Below are 16,332 nucleotides of genomic sequence, written 5' to 3'. Positions count from 1 at the left end.
TTTACAACTGAAAACAACACCATTGAGATATCAACATGACATGACCTACTTTGGAATGTCACCGTGACATTTTGTACTGGCTGTGAGTATATCTATGCATTTATTCATAAATCATAAGTAGCCAGTATGAGGAAAGTCTGCGGGTGTGAGAGATGTGTGTTTTGTAGGGGGAAGTGGCAGTATAGGGGACGGGGGTGTTACACTGACAGTTACATTTTCTGACACGTCTGTGGCCGCTGTTTGTCAGCGCTTGGTGCACACGTTTTTGTTGACGTCACGGGTTTATGTGTTATATATATATACAATCATTTTATGAAGTTTCCTACAGAGCTTAAAGAGTGTGTCAAGTGCTTCAATCTGTTCTCACCTGGGTTGGTTCGTGTATGTCTTTGAGTTGTGAAAACTTTGGAATAGTCATTCCTTCCGACTATATTGCATTTGAACGCTTTAGGGTAAAACATACCATGCAATTTTCGAACCGAGAGACATTAAATCGTTGTTTTATCTTACCGACAGTTTAATTTGTTTTTTGGTGCCAACTATGTACACTGAACAATAAACTACGTTTATAAAAAACACGCTTACAACGAACTGACGGAAAACGAACTATTTCTTGGCCCCGTCCATTTGTTGTATATTTGTTTTACATATGCTTATAACGAACTACGGTTAAAACGAATAAAAATTCGTGGTCTCCTTGAGTTCGTTATAACCGTAGTTTCCTTACTCTCATGTCGTGCAGCATCTGCTATTCAACACTCTCAATTGGAAGGTTGTGTGTTGCAATGGAGATTAATAACATTGGAGAGAGACCATGCTCCCAGGTTCCTCTGTCACCCGGTGTTAATAGAATGGAGATATAATACCCTGGTTAATAGAAGATGTTAGCTACCATTCATGACGTTAACCATTTACTTACAGTACCACCACCCTGCTCTTACTCCCCCTTTCCTACAATCCCGCCGCCAGATGCCGCTTCGGGCTTCGGTCGCCATATCACGTGTCCACAGCTGAAACAACCTCCGCCAGGTAAAGCTGCTTTTCTTTTTGGTTTTCAATCTGATAACGGAGCAGTGGGGTAGCCTAGTGGTAACGCGTTCGATCGTCACGCCAAAGTCCCGGTTCAATTCCCACATGGCTACACCTATAAGGGGCACGGGTGGCCCAGTCGTCTAAGGCGCCGCGATTCCCTGTGCAGAGTTGCGTCCCTTGGGCACGCCAGAAACCTATGATTGTGGGTTCGAATTCCGGTTCGCCTTGATTATGTTTCTAGGATTGTCAGCACCATACCCGTGCTCGTGGGTTTCATCGAAGTGGTAAACGTCTGAGACCTGCATCAGTTCGGGCTTTCCTCCCACATTAAGCTGACACGCCGTGATATAACTGGAATACTGTTAAAAGCGGCGTTAAACCCAACTCACTCACTCACTCACTCACTGGTTACACCTATGTGTTAAGTCGATTTTTGGTGTCCTTCGTCGCAGTATTGCTGGAATATTGCTAAAGCGGCGTAACAACAGACTCAGTCGCTTATTCTGATATAACGTGGGATTTATCAGGGTTATTTCACAAAATTTTCACAAGCACTTGTCATCCAATGTTGAATCTATGTTCAGAGTTGCGTCCCTTTGTCTTGCCAGGATGTGCTGATCGTGGGTTCGAATGCCAGATTCGATCTGATAATGATGGTTTGTCAGCAGTATAGCCATGCTGGAAGATTTTTGACAGATGAAAAAGCCACCAACCTGCGTCAGTTCAGGCTTGCCTCCATATTAAGCTCACATGCCGTCACAGAACTGAGATACTTTTCAAAGTAAAGTTAACCAAACTCACTCACTTCTTTGTCGTTTCAGCAGCCCTGGTACACAGCCAGGAACACCGAACAAATGGCATCCTCCTTCTGACAGACAGCCCAACAAGCGGCAGCATGCAACCCACATTCAGCACGGACAAGCCACACAAGTCCTACATCCCCATCCTACCTGGGCCTGTGACGTCATATCCGTCCCCGTTGCCACCACATAAAGATCTCAGCCCTAAAGTCCACATTCCAGGTAGTCGTAGAGGATGGTTTCTGTTGTGCATCCTCACGCCCAGCACTGCTCCTTGCAACAAGCTCCCGTTGAAGGTCAAATACATTGGGGATGTAGGGGTTTATGGGTTAGGGTACGTCGAGCAGATCTCTTAATGTATTTCATTAGTGGTTGGTATGGTACAGAAAATACACAATAGGGCCCAGGGAAATTATTGAAGCTGTTGAAGTATGTTTCGAGTTGTCCGCCTTTCCGTGTCTGACACTAGATTTCACAAGTCTCCTGACCTTCACGGTAGTGCATCCAAGTCAGGACCTTGGTGTCGGGACCTCCGCGCCTAAACCTTCACATCCAGTACCTCCGCGTCTGGACCTCACATTAGTACCTCCGCGTGAGGACCTCTGCGTCAATACATTCGCGTCAGTACCTTCACGTTATTTCCTCCGCGTGAGGACCTTCACATTAGTACCTCCGCGTCAGGACCTCTGCGTCAATACATTCGCGTCAGTATCTTCACGTTATTTCCTCCGCGTCAGGACCTTCACGTCAGAACCTCTGCGACATGACAGGACCTCCGCGTCAGGACCTCCGCGTCAGGACCTCTGCGACATGACAGGACCTCCGCGTCAGGACCTTCACGTCAGAACCTCTGCTACATGACAGGATCTCCATGTCAGGACCTTCACGTCAGAACCTCTGCGACATGACAGGACCTCCGCGTCAGGACCTTCACGTCGGAACCTCTGCGACATGACAGGACCTCCGCGTCAGGACCTTCACGTCAGGACCTCTGCGACATGACAGGACCTCCGCGTCAGGACCTCCACGTCAGGACCTTCACGTCAGAACCTCTGCGACATGACAGGATCTCCATGTCAGGACCTTCACGTCAGAACCTCTGCGACATGACAGGACCTCCGCGTCAGGACCTTCACGTCAGAACCTCTGCGACATGACAGGACCTCCGCGTCAGGACCTTCACGTCAGAACCTCTGCGACATGACAGGACCTCCGCGTCAGGACCTCTACGTCAGGGCCTCTGCGACATGACAGGACCTCCGGGTCAGGACCTCCGCGACAAGACAGGACCACCGCGTTGCTCTTCAAGTATCAAAACTAGCACTGGGGAATATAAATGATTCATATGTGATATATCTGTTGAACAAAAATAGCTTTTAGCTGTGCAAGGATGCAAGTTAATCAAACCACACCATATTACGTTCTTGTTCGATATAGCCAAACACTGTTAATTTAATTACCCGGGAGCCTAGCACATCTTTATGCTTTGAGTCCACCGCACACTTTGGCCAGGGCCCCGTCCCTAAAGCGATAGTAGTGAGACAGCCACACTCTAACCCAGACTTACGATGACGCAAAGGTCGTTTTTGGGGCCCCGGGCCCAAGCTGTTACACGTTACGGTTACTAGCAGGTGGTTCGGTCACATGACAAATCACGTGCAAGGGGGGAACCCGAATCCACAAAGACATCTCAGTGCTATCGCAAGTTTCTGTAACCGTGTAGAACTTACGGCTGTCCTGACGATAAGATCGCTTTGAGGATCGAGCCCCAGCACTCATGCAATCCCTACGAAGTCCACGCGTTCTAACTTACCCAATCTATTTTCTACAATTCCACTTCTTAATGTTATTACCGTATTCGACCTAATAAACGCCCAGGGCGCTCTCAAAATTAGAAATAGGGGGCTCTTATTAGAATAAAGCTTCTAAGATCTTAGAAAGATCGTAAATTCCGTGGTTTTTGCTGACAGTCTGAATGATACAAGAGAAAAGTCTGTGCGTTTTATACACGACAGATATATTTTTCCAGAATGTCATTGCCCATAATTATGGGTGCATATAACACACGAGTGCGTATTATACACGAATGAATAAGTCTTGTGTACATCAATCAATCGGAAGGGTGCTAATTGGGATTGTTCACTAGCCATGCAAGGCGCTTATTAGAGCAGGGCGATTATTACGTCGAATACGGTATTAATAAAATCAGTTATTTCAAAGGTCTGTTCGAACAACAAGGAACAACGCTTTAAAGCCTAGACACTTTCATATTTGAATCTGTTCAAACATTTCAAAATTCATAAAGTGCAGCTATCCATGTTGACATAGAGCACACTGTCAAAAGAATATACAGGAAAATCCATGAATAGAATATACATAGGCTCGACATGTTAATAACAGTAGACTTCCTGGTTTGTTAAAGAGGCTTGTTCTGTTACAGAGAGCGTGTTGAGTCCTGCCCTAACCAACACGGACACAGACAGTGCCTTGTCAGACACAGAGTCGCCCCCTGAAGGTAGGATTAAAGGGGTACTTCGTGGTGGTTTCTTAGGGACTTTTGAAGTCAGCTATATCAATGGTACCATGGTGTAGATCTACATTCAGTTCCCATGCGAGCTTCATATATTGTCAAAAGATAGTTTAGCTTGAAAAGATGTTTCCCCGAGTAGTAAGATAGGTTGGTTGGATGGTTTGTTATTTAACGACGCACTCAGCAATATTCCAGCTATATGACGGCGGTCTGTAAATAATCGAGTCTGGACCAGACAATCCAGTGATTAATATCATGAGTATCGATCCAGCGAGCCTGGCCACCCGATCCCGATACGACATACATAGTCACCTTTTACGGCAAGCATGGGTTGCTGAAGACCTATTCTAACTTGAATCTTCACGGGTTTACTAAGATAGGGGATGGAATTCCTAATGCTACAAGACGTTTCGGTTCTATTTGTGACGACACGCAACACTCTAGGTGGAGTGCTGTATATGTCGCTGCTTGTGCAAATCATGAAGGAGTGTCATTTGATTGGACGCCTATTTTTAGTGTCATGTCATTCGCACCGCACTGAACTCGAAGCGAATGGGTTCTAACAATATTCCAGCAATATCACGGCGGGGGACACCAGAAAATGGTTCTTATGATAGAATAGAAACATTTGGATAGTCGATGATGGCTCTGGATAGATATGGTTGAATGCGGGGTATCATTATGTAGTGAACCCCAATTCCGAGCCCAGTGAAATCATTGTCCGGATTAACAATTGTCAGGATTAACGCATCACTGCAGCGTAATGATGTCCATTTAAATAGTTACACATGGTCAACAGTTATTGTCCGGATTACGGAATGTCTGTACTAACGGGGTCCGGATTCACGAAGTTTCACTGTATACACTATAAACTAGCTATAGGCCGCGTGTTGGTCCTTAGTCCCCACATACTGTACAAACTCCGTGAAGATCCGGGTTAGAATTTGTCTTCAGCAACTGTGATCGTCGTAAGAGGCGACTAACGGGATCGGGTGATCAGGCTCGCTGACCTGGTTGATGCATGTCATCGTATACCAAATACGTAGATCGATGCTCATGATGTCTATCACTGGAATGTCTGGTCCAAACTCGATTATTTTGCAGACCCCATCTTACAGCTGGAATATTTCTGAATGCGGCGTTAAACAACACACACACACAAATAAAAAACATACTGTACAAGGAATATCCAAAACCGGGATTCCGAAAGCGTTTCTAAAAACACTTCGCCGTAACTAGTATGTTACACCTAGGTCGGTTAATTTGTGGGCATTCAAGTGTTGGACCCTTTGGGTCATTTATCAAGGTATGTTCAAATATTAATAAACATTAAGTCTCTTCATGTTGACCCTATAATTCCATTTTTGGATCGCTTATATATCCCTACCAAAAGGTACCGGTGTATATGTTGGTAAATTGACGACGGTCCGTCTTGTAAGTAGGTGTATGTATATCTGCTGTTTCAGCGGTTTGTAGACTAACATTTAGTCTCTGAAATCTTATATTACACAAGATCCTTTTTGACTCAAAAAAAAAGTCCCTATGCTGGTGGAATAGAGCTAGCTTGAGCTGGCTAGACTTGCTTTTGTATGCATTTCTAGACTATGTTTTTTCATAAAATAAATATATTCCACGGCCATGGTGCAGGACTAAGCGGTTTGTGGTAACGCTTGTAAGAGAAACAACTGGTAAATAAACTCATGTGCTCTACACCCTGAACCCCCCCCCCCCCCCCCCCCCCCCATGTCGTCGTGTCAAGCATGAGATAATCACAATGAACCTTGCGCATTTAGCTCAGGGTGACAGTCAAGCGGACACGTTTACCAGCAAGGCCGAAAGTTGTGTGAGTGAGGTGGGTTTAACGCCGCTTTTAACAGTATTCCAGTTATATCACGTGTCAGCTTAATGTGGGAGGAAAGCCCGACGTGATGCAGGTCTCGGACGTTTACCACTTCGGTGAAACCCACGAGCACGGGTATGGTGCTGACAAACCTAGAAACATAATCGGGGTGAACCGGAATTCGAACCCACAATCATAGGTTTCTGGCGTGTCCAAGGAGCGCATCTCTGTACACCCGTGCCCCCACCGACAGTTGTGACAGAGAAACCGACATTGCTACAGTCAGACTGACCTACACGACAGCGAGACCGACACGTGCGAAGGTGAGACCGACAGCTCTGACAATGAGATCGACATGTGCGACAGTGCGATCGCATTTTCATTAGTTGTTGCAAAGTCATTTGATACCGTGTTATTGTTTTATTGATTACTGATTTTGTCTTTATCAGACATTTTGTTGGATTACAGGCGATGAGGAAATGGAATACCGTGAGGAACTTGAGAATCATATGCACCAATCATCAGAGGGCTCCATATCACGTGACATGTCAGCTGATCTCCACATGCCCCACCTCAAGAAAGGCGAAGGAGGTAAGATGAGAGTACCAATGTCCTCTTCTGTCCTCAGACTGCAGGTTGTTATGGAGTACCAATATCCTCTTCTGTCCTCAGACTGCAGGCTACTATGGGAGTAACAATGTCCTCTTCTGTCCTCAGACTGCAGGCTACCATGGGGGTAACAATGTCCTCTTCTGTCCTCAGACTGCAGGTTACTACGGGAGTAACAATGTCCTCTTCCGTCCTCAGACTGCAGGTTACTACAAGAGTAACAATGTCCTCTTCTGTCCTCAGACTGCAGGTTACTACGGGAGTAACAATGTCCTCTTCTGTCCTCAGACTGCAGGTTACTACGAGAGTAACAATGTCCTCTTCTGTCCTCAGACTGTGGGTTACTACGAGAGTAACAATGTCCTCTTCTGTCCTCAGACTGTGGGTTGCTATGGGAGTAACAATGTCCTCTTCTGTCCTCAGAATGTGGGTTGTTTCGAGAGTAACAATGTCCTCTTCTGTCCTCAGACTGTTGGTTGCTATGGGAGTAACAATGTCCTCTTCTGTCCTCAGACTGCAGGTTACTATGGGAGTAACAATGTCCTCTTCTGTCCTCAGACTGCAGGTTGTTATGGGAGTAACAATGTCCTCTTCTGTCCTCAGACTGAAGGTTGTTATGGGAGTAACAATGTCCTCTTCTGTCCTCAGAATGTGGGTTACTATGGGAGTTACAATGTCCTCTTCTGTCCTCAGACTGCAGGTTGTTATGGAATACCAATATCCTCTTCTGTCCTCAGACTGCAGGTTACTATGAGAATAACAATGTCCTCTTCTGTCCTCAGACTGTGGGTTACTACGAGAGTAACAATGTCCTCTTCTGTCCTCAGAATGTGGGTTACTATGGGAGTTACAATGTCCTCTTCTGTCCTCAGAATGTGGGTTGTTTCGAGAGTAACAATGTCCTCTTCTGTCCTCAGACTGTGGGTTGCTATGGGAGTAACAATGTCCTCTTCTGTCCTCAGAATGTGGGTAACTATGGGAGTTACAATGTCCTCTTCTGTCCTCAGACTGCAGGTTGTTATGGAATACCAATATCCTCTTCTGTCCTCAGACTGCAGGCTACTATGGGAGTAACAATGTCCTCTTCTGTCCTCAGACTGCAGGCTACTATGGGAGTAACAATGTCCTCTTCTGTCCTCAGAATGTGGGTTGTTTCGAGAGTAACAATGTCCTCTTCTGTCCTCGGACTGTGGGTTGCTATGGGAGAAACAATGTCCTCTTCTGTCCTCAGACTGCAGGTTACTATGAGAATAACAATGTCCTCTTCTGTCCTCAGACTGTGGGTTACTACGAGAGTAACAATGTCCTCTTCTGTCCTCAGAATGTGGGTTACTATGGGAGTTACAATGTCCTCTTCTGTCCTCAGAATGTGGGTTGTTTCGAGAGTAACAATGTCCTCTTCTGTCCTCGGACTGTGGGTTGCTATGGGAGTAACAATGTCCTCTTCTGTCCTCAGACTGAAGGTTACTATGAGAATAACAATGTCCTCTTCTGTCCTCAGGCTGTGGGTTACTACGAGAGTAACAATGTCCTCTTCTGTCCTCAGACTGTGGGTTGCTATGGGAGTAACAATGTCCTCCTTTGTCCTCAGAATGTGGGTTGCTATGGGAGTTACAATGTCCTCTTCTGTCCTCAGACTGCAGGTTGTTATGGGAGTAACACTGTCCTCTTCTGTCCTCAGACTGCAGGTTGTTATGGGAGTAACAATGTCCTCTTCTGTCCTCAGACTGCAGGTTGTTATGGGAGTAACAATGTCCTCTTCTGTCCTCAGACTGCAGGCTACTATGAGAATAACAATGTCCTCGTCTGTCCTCAGACTGCAGGTTACTATGAGAATAACAATGTCCTCTTCTGTCCTCAGGCTGTGGGTTACTACGAGAGTAACAATGTCCTCTTCTGTCCTCAGACTGTGGGTTGCTATGGGAGTAACAATGTCCTCTTCTGTCCTCAGAATGTGGGTTGCTATGGGAGTTACAATGTCCTCTTCTGTCCTCAGACTGCAGGTTGTTATGGGAGTAACACTGTCCTCTTCTGTCCTCAGACTGCTGGTTGTTATGGGAGTAACAATGTCCTCTTCTGTCCTCAGACTGCAGGTTGTTATGGGAGTAACAATGTCCTCTTCTGTCCTCAGACTGCAGGTTACTATGAGAATAACAATGTCCTCTTCTGTCCTCAGACTGCAGGTTACTATGAGAATAACAATGTCCTCTTCTGTCCTCAGACTGCAGGTTACTATGGGAGTAACAATGTCCTCTTCTGTCCTCAGACTGCAGGTTACTATGGGAGTAACAATGTCCTCTTCTGTCTTCAGACTGCAGGTTGTTATGGGAGTTCATCCACCAGCTGCTGCTGGACCCCAAGTACCGGGACTACGTGTGCTGGGAGAAGCAGGAGGAGCTGATATTCCGCATCATCAACCCGACCGGCCTGGCCGAGCTGTGGGGGTACCAGAAGAACAGGACCAACATGACGTACGAGAAGCTATCCCGTGCCCTGCGCTACTACTACAAGATGAACATCATCAAGAAGGTGCAAGGGAAACGACTCACATACCAGTATGTATTAGTCTATTTTGCTCTGAATGACAGTACACTGCTTATACGTCGGTGGGTAGGGGTAGCCTAGTAGTTAAAAAGTTCGCTTGTCAAAGCAAAGGCCTGGGTGATATTCCCAACATGAGCACAAAGTGTGAAGCCCATTTCTGGAGCTCCCCTCCCCTCCCCTGATGTTACTGGAATATTGCAAAGGCTGTCAAAAAACACATTAATAACATTAATAACCACCATGCTACTCCAACGACGGAAATTGTATGCCACAGAAATTACATGTTGCAACGTGCTTTCTATGAAACAATATTCAGGGCTATAGTTTTAATTTTGAAAACATGTGGTTTTGCAGCTGTAACTGAAAAAAATCTTACCTCCAGACAAAATCTCCACCACCCCCCACCCCCCACCCCGCATCCCTCACTCCACCCCCTCCAGAACAGCAAATGGTCGGTCCCTGACCTCCCAATACTGCTGTTCCTCTTGGAAAAAATGTTTGTATTGTTAGAACTAACATCCTTGTTTTAAGAGATAATATTTTAATGACAAAACCACTTTTCTAACAGTGCCTTTACTTGGGATTGAGCTTTCTTGAATAATGTTTTTAGATTTTTTCTTTGGAAAAGACTGCGTACAAAGACTCTCGGTTTTTTTTGTCAAAAAAGGAAGGGACATTAGAGGTATACATCTATTTGATTCTACCACATCGTACTTCCATTCATTCCAGATTTCTTCAGCATCCTCGGAATATCAAGAAAGGTCAGAGAGGAGCAAGGCCCCACTCTGCCAGAGTTACCCAACAGGAGCCCAATAACCCCACACCTCAACCAATCAAACACGAGCCTCACAACGAGGCTGTGACTCCGGCAAGCAATGACATTCATTCTGTGGACCAGCCTCCAATTAGAAGTCCAGTAATCGAAGCCTATGACAATTACGACAGCCAGTGTGATTTACAGCTAATTGACGGTCGTTTGAGACCAACCATCGACGATGACGAGGACGGGGACAGATTTGAAGGACTCGAGGACCACACGGTCCCATATGTCAAACAGGAAGTTATGAGTGCGCCGGTGCAAGACGAACCGGAAGACTTGTCAATGAAAACGCTCTTTAGCAAAAGAGGGTCAGATTCAACAGATTACGTAAATGATGAGCACTTTGAGACGCACATAAAACTGGAAGTGGCAAGCTGACACGGGTGTTGATCTGGGTATGTTTTCCCTACGAACGTGTTGAAAGAACAATTTGGCAGTATAAATTACGAATGAGCTGAAGACATGGAAATGGATTCACCAACGTAGACCTCTTCACCAATAAGGACGAACATGAGAGTCAGGTTTCAGACTGACAATTCAGACAAGAAATTAACAAGCAATTCACATGCGCTTGGTGAATTCCTATGATTCCTGACGATAAGTTTATTTCAACCAGTGACATGATTGAAAATGTTGTTGTTATTGTTGTCGTTGTCATAAACATAATTTAGATTGTTTTTATCTGGATGTGATAGTTGGGGTATGTTTTGTAAACAGGGTCCGAGTCGATGAATGGGTTCGTGTTTGTGATATAAGAGAAATGGCTTCTTCATTACGAAGACTGAATATAACAGTATGCAGATAATGTATCCAGGTGTGGCTTAACCGTTGCACGTATGTTATGGAAACTTATTGGCACGATTCATGCAACCTTTAGCCATTTGTAAATACCAAAGGTAGCTATTAAAAGTGTACTTAAGAACCATCCACACATGTTCATAGTCTTCAGGTACAAATACAGTGTATTATATACACTGTCGGACTTCTAGAGATCTCGGCATTAGCTATTACACAGATGAGGGAGGGGCATGGAATCATAGTCGTGTGAGGCGCCAAATGTTCGATGTGCACAGCTACGTTCCTTAATTAGGTGCATAAGAATCCCATAATCGAGGGTTCGACTCCCATAGTTACACTGATTGTCAGGACCACACCTGTACTCTCTCTCTCTCTCTCTCTCTCTCTCTCTCTCTCTCTCTCTCTCTCTCTCTCTCTCTCTCTCTCTCTCTCTCTCTCTCTCTCTCTCTCTCTCGGGGTTTAATGTATTAATAAATGTTGCAATTAGGCGAACGAAACGCCCGTGCCCCATAGAAGAAACTGATATCTTTGTGAAACAGTATGAATACTTTTAACGTCATGATTATTCACGATGACGTAACATTATTAAAAGGGAGAAGACTTTCCTTCAGATGAATTAGATGTAGGTCAGTAGTATTTGTTTGTCTGTTTGTTGTTTAACGCCGCACTCAGCAATATTCCAGCTACATGACGGCGGTCTCTAAATAATCGAGTCTGGTCCAGACAATCTAGTGATTGACATCATGAGCATCGATCAATGCAATTTGGATACGGTGACATGCACCAACCAAGTCAGCGAGCCTGACCACCCGATCCCGTTAGTCGTTAGTCGCCTCTTTCGACAAGCATAGTCGTCTTGGTAGTAGTAAAGCAGTATATTACAGGCAGCAGGTGAAATCGGCCTTTATCCGGCGCCACCTACACCGGTTATATCGTAGGAATGTGCCTTCGATGGAATGAGAATGGAATCTGCTATTTTTGGTATATATACTGAACAAAACAAGTTAGGGATCATGAAATATGTGTATATGAGAAATATGAAATAGTGTTTTTTGTCTTCACCACAAAAAACGTCCCCAAAATATTTATGTTCCCTAACCTCTTTGTTCAGTATAATTCACACTGCATCGTACCAATTCTGTACCTGATATCTTTGAAACATTCCGACTGTCGATCATGACAGTAAACGATGCTTTGATTGGTCGGATGAAAGGTCGTTCTGACGTGACCTGTAATGGGATGTCCTCAGATCTTTGTTTAGCGATAGCGATATGATAATTGTGACATTCATATTGATTGAACAATACGTATTTTACCGTAGCTCTTCCAGGTTATCATTGTCGTTCCGAGTGCTTTCATTCAGCTCTACATTCCGGTAGGACCGAATTCGGTGCCGAAATCGTGACCGGCCTTAACCAAGATGTCGCTCTAATTTCGTATTATCCGAAGTCTGGGTGTAGTGAAATAGATAAAATAGTTCAACATTTCGACTTAGAAGAAGTGTTTTAGGTTGACACTGACGTATACTTTGCAGGCAGGACCCGCTCAAATGGCATGTAATCTACTCAAGTGGTATGGAACTGTGTGATACATGATTATTTCTTCCATGACACTGGCTGTGTTTCAAAGCATTTAGGGGAACCATTCGTAGCATATGCAGTTCTGATACGATGAAGGCATGCTGTCTTTATTATCATCGCGATCACGTCAGTCAGGATCCTCGTGAATCCCGTGTATTATATTTCCGCCATTGCATCGTTTCAAAAATTGACGTCACGATCCCATCCAGCCTATCACGAACGTACCACAGAGTTCATCTCGCTCCTCATTTGTAATTTGATTGGACGGCATTTTTTTATAACGCCGTGGCCTTCAAAACGAGATGTAATACACTGGACAATCGAGGATGGCCAATCAAGTGTTATATTAACATAGTAAAGCTATCAACTCTAAAAAAATATTTTTTATTTTTTTATTATTATTATTTTATTTTTATTTTTATTTTTTTCTATTAACTCCATTACTTTAGGACTTGTGTCATCGTTTTCTAAAAGCGCATCTGGGCTAATATTGTATGGTACATTCCAGCAAGCGTATTATTCTGTATAGTTGCAGGTAGATACAAGTCCTGTTTTTAGATCTAAAATCAGGATAATGTTCGGATAGATGGGGATATCGTGATTTTTTAAAAATACAGTTGTCCAAACATCTTGTGTGACAAAGAATGTGTGTTTTACCAGTTCAGGCAAGATTTGTTTTTATTATATTCGTTTACGAACATTTTTGTTAAAATTACTGGTCGTAGGGGGAACAATGTCATAAAAATGTCATGTCAGTTGATTTTATTCAAAAAACTATCTGAATATGATAACGGATGCGCAGTGTTCGTCTTATTATTGCGTTTAACAATATATGCATAAAACTATGCATGTTATTCTATGTCAAAACAAAACAGCGCTTTGAGTGAGTGAGTTGGGTTTAACGCCGCTTTTAACAGTATTCCAGTTATATCACGGCGTGTCAGCTTAATGTGGGAGGAAAGCCCGAACTGATGCAGGTCTCAGACGTTTACCACTTCGGTGAAACCCAAGAACACGGGTATGGTGCTGACAAACCTAGAAACATAATCGGGGCGAACCAGGATTCGAACCCACAATCATAGGTTTCTGGCGTGCCCAAGGGAAGCGACTCTGCACAGCGAATCGCGGCGCCTTATTTGAAAGATGTCTCGACATCTTTTGTGGGTCGTTAGCAATAGATTTAAGCAGGGTGACTATTTAGAATAAGGTCGCAGTGGAATTTTTTTTTAAAAGTGACTAAAATTAGTTATCTTGTTCTAATTTGCATTTATATGTGAACATAGTTCAACTTAATGAAATCCTAAACAAACGGCATAATTCTACATGTAGAGTCACGTGACTGCAACAACACAAGAGTATTTAGGCTGTATTCAGGTGGCACCGTGACGTCACGGGTAATGTCACGTGATCGGTGTATGATTGTTGGGCCACAGGAAACTGGTTATTTGTTAGTCGGATTCGCCGCCATATATTTTACGAAACAAACAAAACATGTTTGATGATATTAAGAACAAAAAAAAAACACACATTAAGCTACAAGATTACCTCTAATCTTGCACGAAAAACTCAAATATTAAACGTCATGAATAGTGCGTTGTTCTTTCGACTTGAGTAACAGACGCACTTAGCACTGACGACTTTCTGTGGACCGACCATATTAGGAGGCCTGGTTTTCGTTTTTCATTTGTTCAATTAAATACTCGAAAATAATTTTGCCTCAGGTTTGATACACAGGGGTGCCCTCCCTCTTCAAAATCGTTGATCTGCCTCTGACACCCAACTCCGACAAACAAGTAATCACTATGCACTGCCAATTCGGCGAGATTGAATCGTGTTAGATATATAATGTGCAGTTGTAGATGTTGATGTTATTACCGCTATACAATGGAGCTTGTTAAATATGTATTTTCGAAATGTTACCTATTACCTAAAGATTAAAGTTGATTTATCATAGAACTGTTGTTTGTTCTTGCTTTTCTGACCAGACAAACCGGTGATTAACGTTATGAGCACTGCTATTGACCAAGTCAACGAGTCTGACTATCTGACCCATTGCGTGGCCTCTTACGACCAACATGGTTTGCAGGGGATTAACTCTAACCCGGTATGCCCCACGGGGTTGATACAACATAAGGGGGGGGGGGGGGGGGGGGGGGGGGGGGGGGGGGCGGGGGGGGGGGGGGGGGGGTGGGGCGGGGGGCGGTCCGAAACATACATTCGAAGCAGTGAAACATGTCCATGTTCATCAGCCAATATTATTAATCCCGCTGATTCAGAACCGTCACGAGAAATAAGTCACGTGACAAAACTAAAAAGCATATTAAATCTGAACTTATGCATATAGAGGATATTATATTCCGGTTCATGTCATACTATGTTTACGATCCGAGTGTCTTAATTTCGGTAATACCCGAGCGAGAAAAGAGCCGGTAAATACCGGAATTTGGGGCACGAGTGTCGTAAACATAGAAGGACATGAACATGAATATAATGTTCTGTTTATTACCGAAGATGTCTACATACAGTGATGAATTTTAGTGTTTACCTATCAGGACAGCAGCGGAACCCACAATTGTCGAATGACATCAACAATCTTCAGCTATGACGACTTTTCTAGTGTGACGTCAATCCGACCTCAGGTCACAATAAGATTCGAATGACGTCAGCAATGGATGACAGAAACAATACACTGTTGTCTCGTGACGTGATATTACCCAAGGGCGCCATATGATATTTATTAACCCTGTTTGCCCTCGTAGGTAATAAATAAAATGTTATTGTTTGTAAATTCGGTTCTGCAGCAAATACTTTGTGTGTTGATGTTGGCCAATGGGTGGGGTTTGAGAAAAACTCTTCCAAATTGTTGTCAAAAAAACTTCGGTGGGACAAAAGGTGTGAGAGTGGTTGGGTGGTGGGTGGGGTTGACCCTTGCGGCACCCTCACACCTCTACACACCCTACACCTGCTCCAACGGGCCTGCCATATTACTGTTTGTTTTATGGAGGTTAGTGATGGCTTCTGCAGTGTGGGCATGTTAGGTCATTATTAAGCTATATACTCTGCAAAAAAAGAAACGCAAAAGTAGTAAAATCGTAAATATCTGACAGAGTTGCCGACATCCATACAGAATTATTACCTAAAGGAATTGGTCATATATGCATAGATTGGGATTGATTTAGGTGGAAAATATAAGGTACTGCATAAATTTGGTGAAACGATGGAAAAATCGCAAAAACAAAACCACGTGAAACCCTGGCGCCGAAACAGATCAACGTGACATGCATGTAACTTCACTTGCTGGGCTTTAAAAACGTTGGGGTTTCATTTGCATGCCATCACAATCTTACCGAAGCCCAACGCAACAACGCCATCGCGCGACTGCAAACACGAAAATCATATTCACATGTAGCAAGGTTTATCCACGTAGCACCAAGCGCCATTACATAACTTTGGAACGTTATCAGACACACGGGACAACATGTGACCTTCCCAGATCCGGTCGACCACGTATCACTACCAGAGCACATGATTCACCACGGCCACGTCACTTCTGTGGAAGAACCACCACGGCCGCGTCTACATCTACGGCAATACCATGACTGTGTAGGATATCAGCTTACACAGGGGAGGAACCGATTACACGCTGAAGGTATTCGCGCAAGACGACTAGTTCGAGTAGTCATTTTAACGGACCCTGCATCGTCGGCTTCGACGTCAAATGGTGTCAAGGGTCACAACAGAGTATGGCCACAACTGCGATGGAGACACGTTTGGTTTAG

General features: G+C 44.2%; 1 protein-coding gene across 11 annotated transcripts in view; it reads left to right on the top strand.

Annotated features, from left to right (window-relative positions):
- The window catches only part of LOC139462524 (transcription factor ETV7-like), an 89,871-nt gene extending 75,397 nt beyond the window's left edge, over positions 1 to 14,474 (top strand). For 9 of the 11 annotated variants that reach the window (XM_071244300.1, XM_071244303.1, XM_071244307.1 and 6 more), the window contains 6 exons: positions 922 to 1,029; positions 1,854 to 2,057; positions 4,273 to 4,347; positions 6,671 to 6,793; positions 9,123 to 9,366; positions 10,085 to 14,474. In XM_071244300.1, the coding sequence (XP_071100401.1) occupies positions 922 to 1,029; positions 1,854 to 2,057; positions 4,273 to 4,347; positions 6,671 to 6,793; positions 9,123 to 9,366; positions 10,085 to 10,553 (1,223 nt within the window). In that variant the 3' untranslated portion in view covers positions 10,554 to 14,474. The remainder of the gene's footprint in view (positions 1 to 921; positions 1,030 to 1,853; positions 2,058 to 4,272; positions 4,348 to 6,670; positions 6,794 to 9,122; positions 9,367 to 10,084) is intronic. The other 2 variants (XM_071244299.1, XM_071244298.1) reach the window with 2 other exon arrangements.
- The last annotated feature ends 1,858 nt before the right edge of the window (positions 14,475 to 16,332 follow it).

Source organism: Haliotis cracherodii, unplaced genomic scaffold, assembly GCF_022045235.1.
Source record: "Haliotis cracherodii isolate W230 unplaced genomic scaffold, xgHalCrac1.p SCAF_15, whole genome shotgun sequence".
Classification (NCBI taxonomy): domain Eukaryota; kingdom Metazoa; phylum Mollusca; class Gastropoda; order Lepetellida; family Haliotidae; genus Haliotis; species Haliotis cracherodii.
Note: the sequence above shows the minus strand (reverse complement) of the source record. Positions and strands in the feature narration are given on the sequence as shown.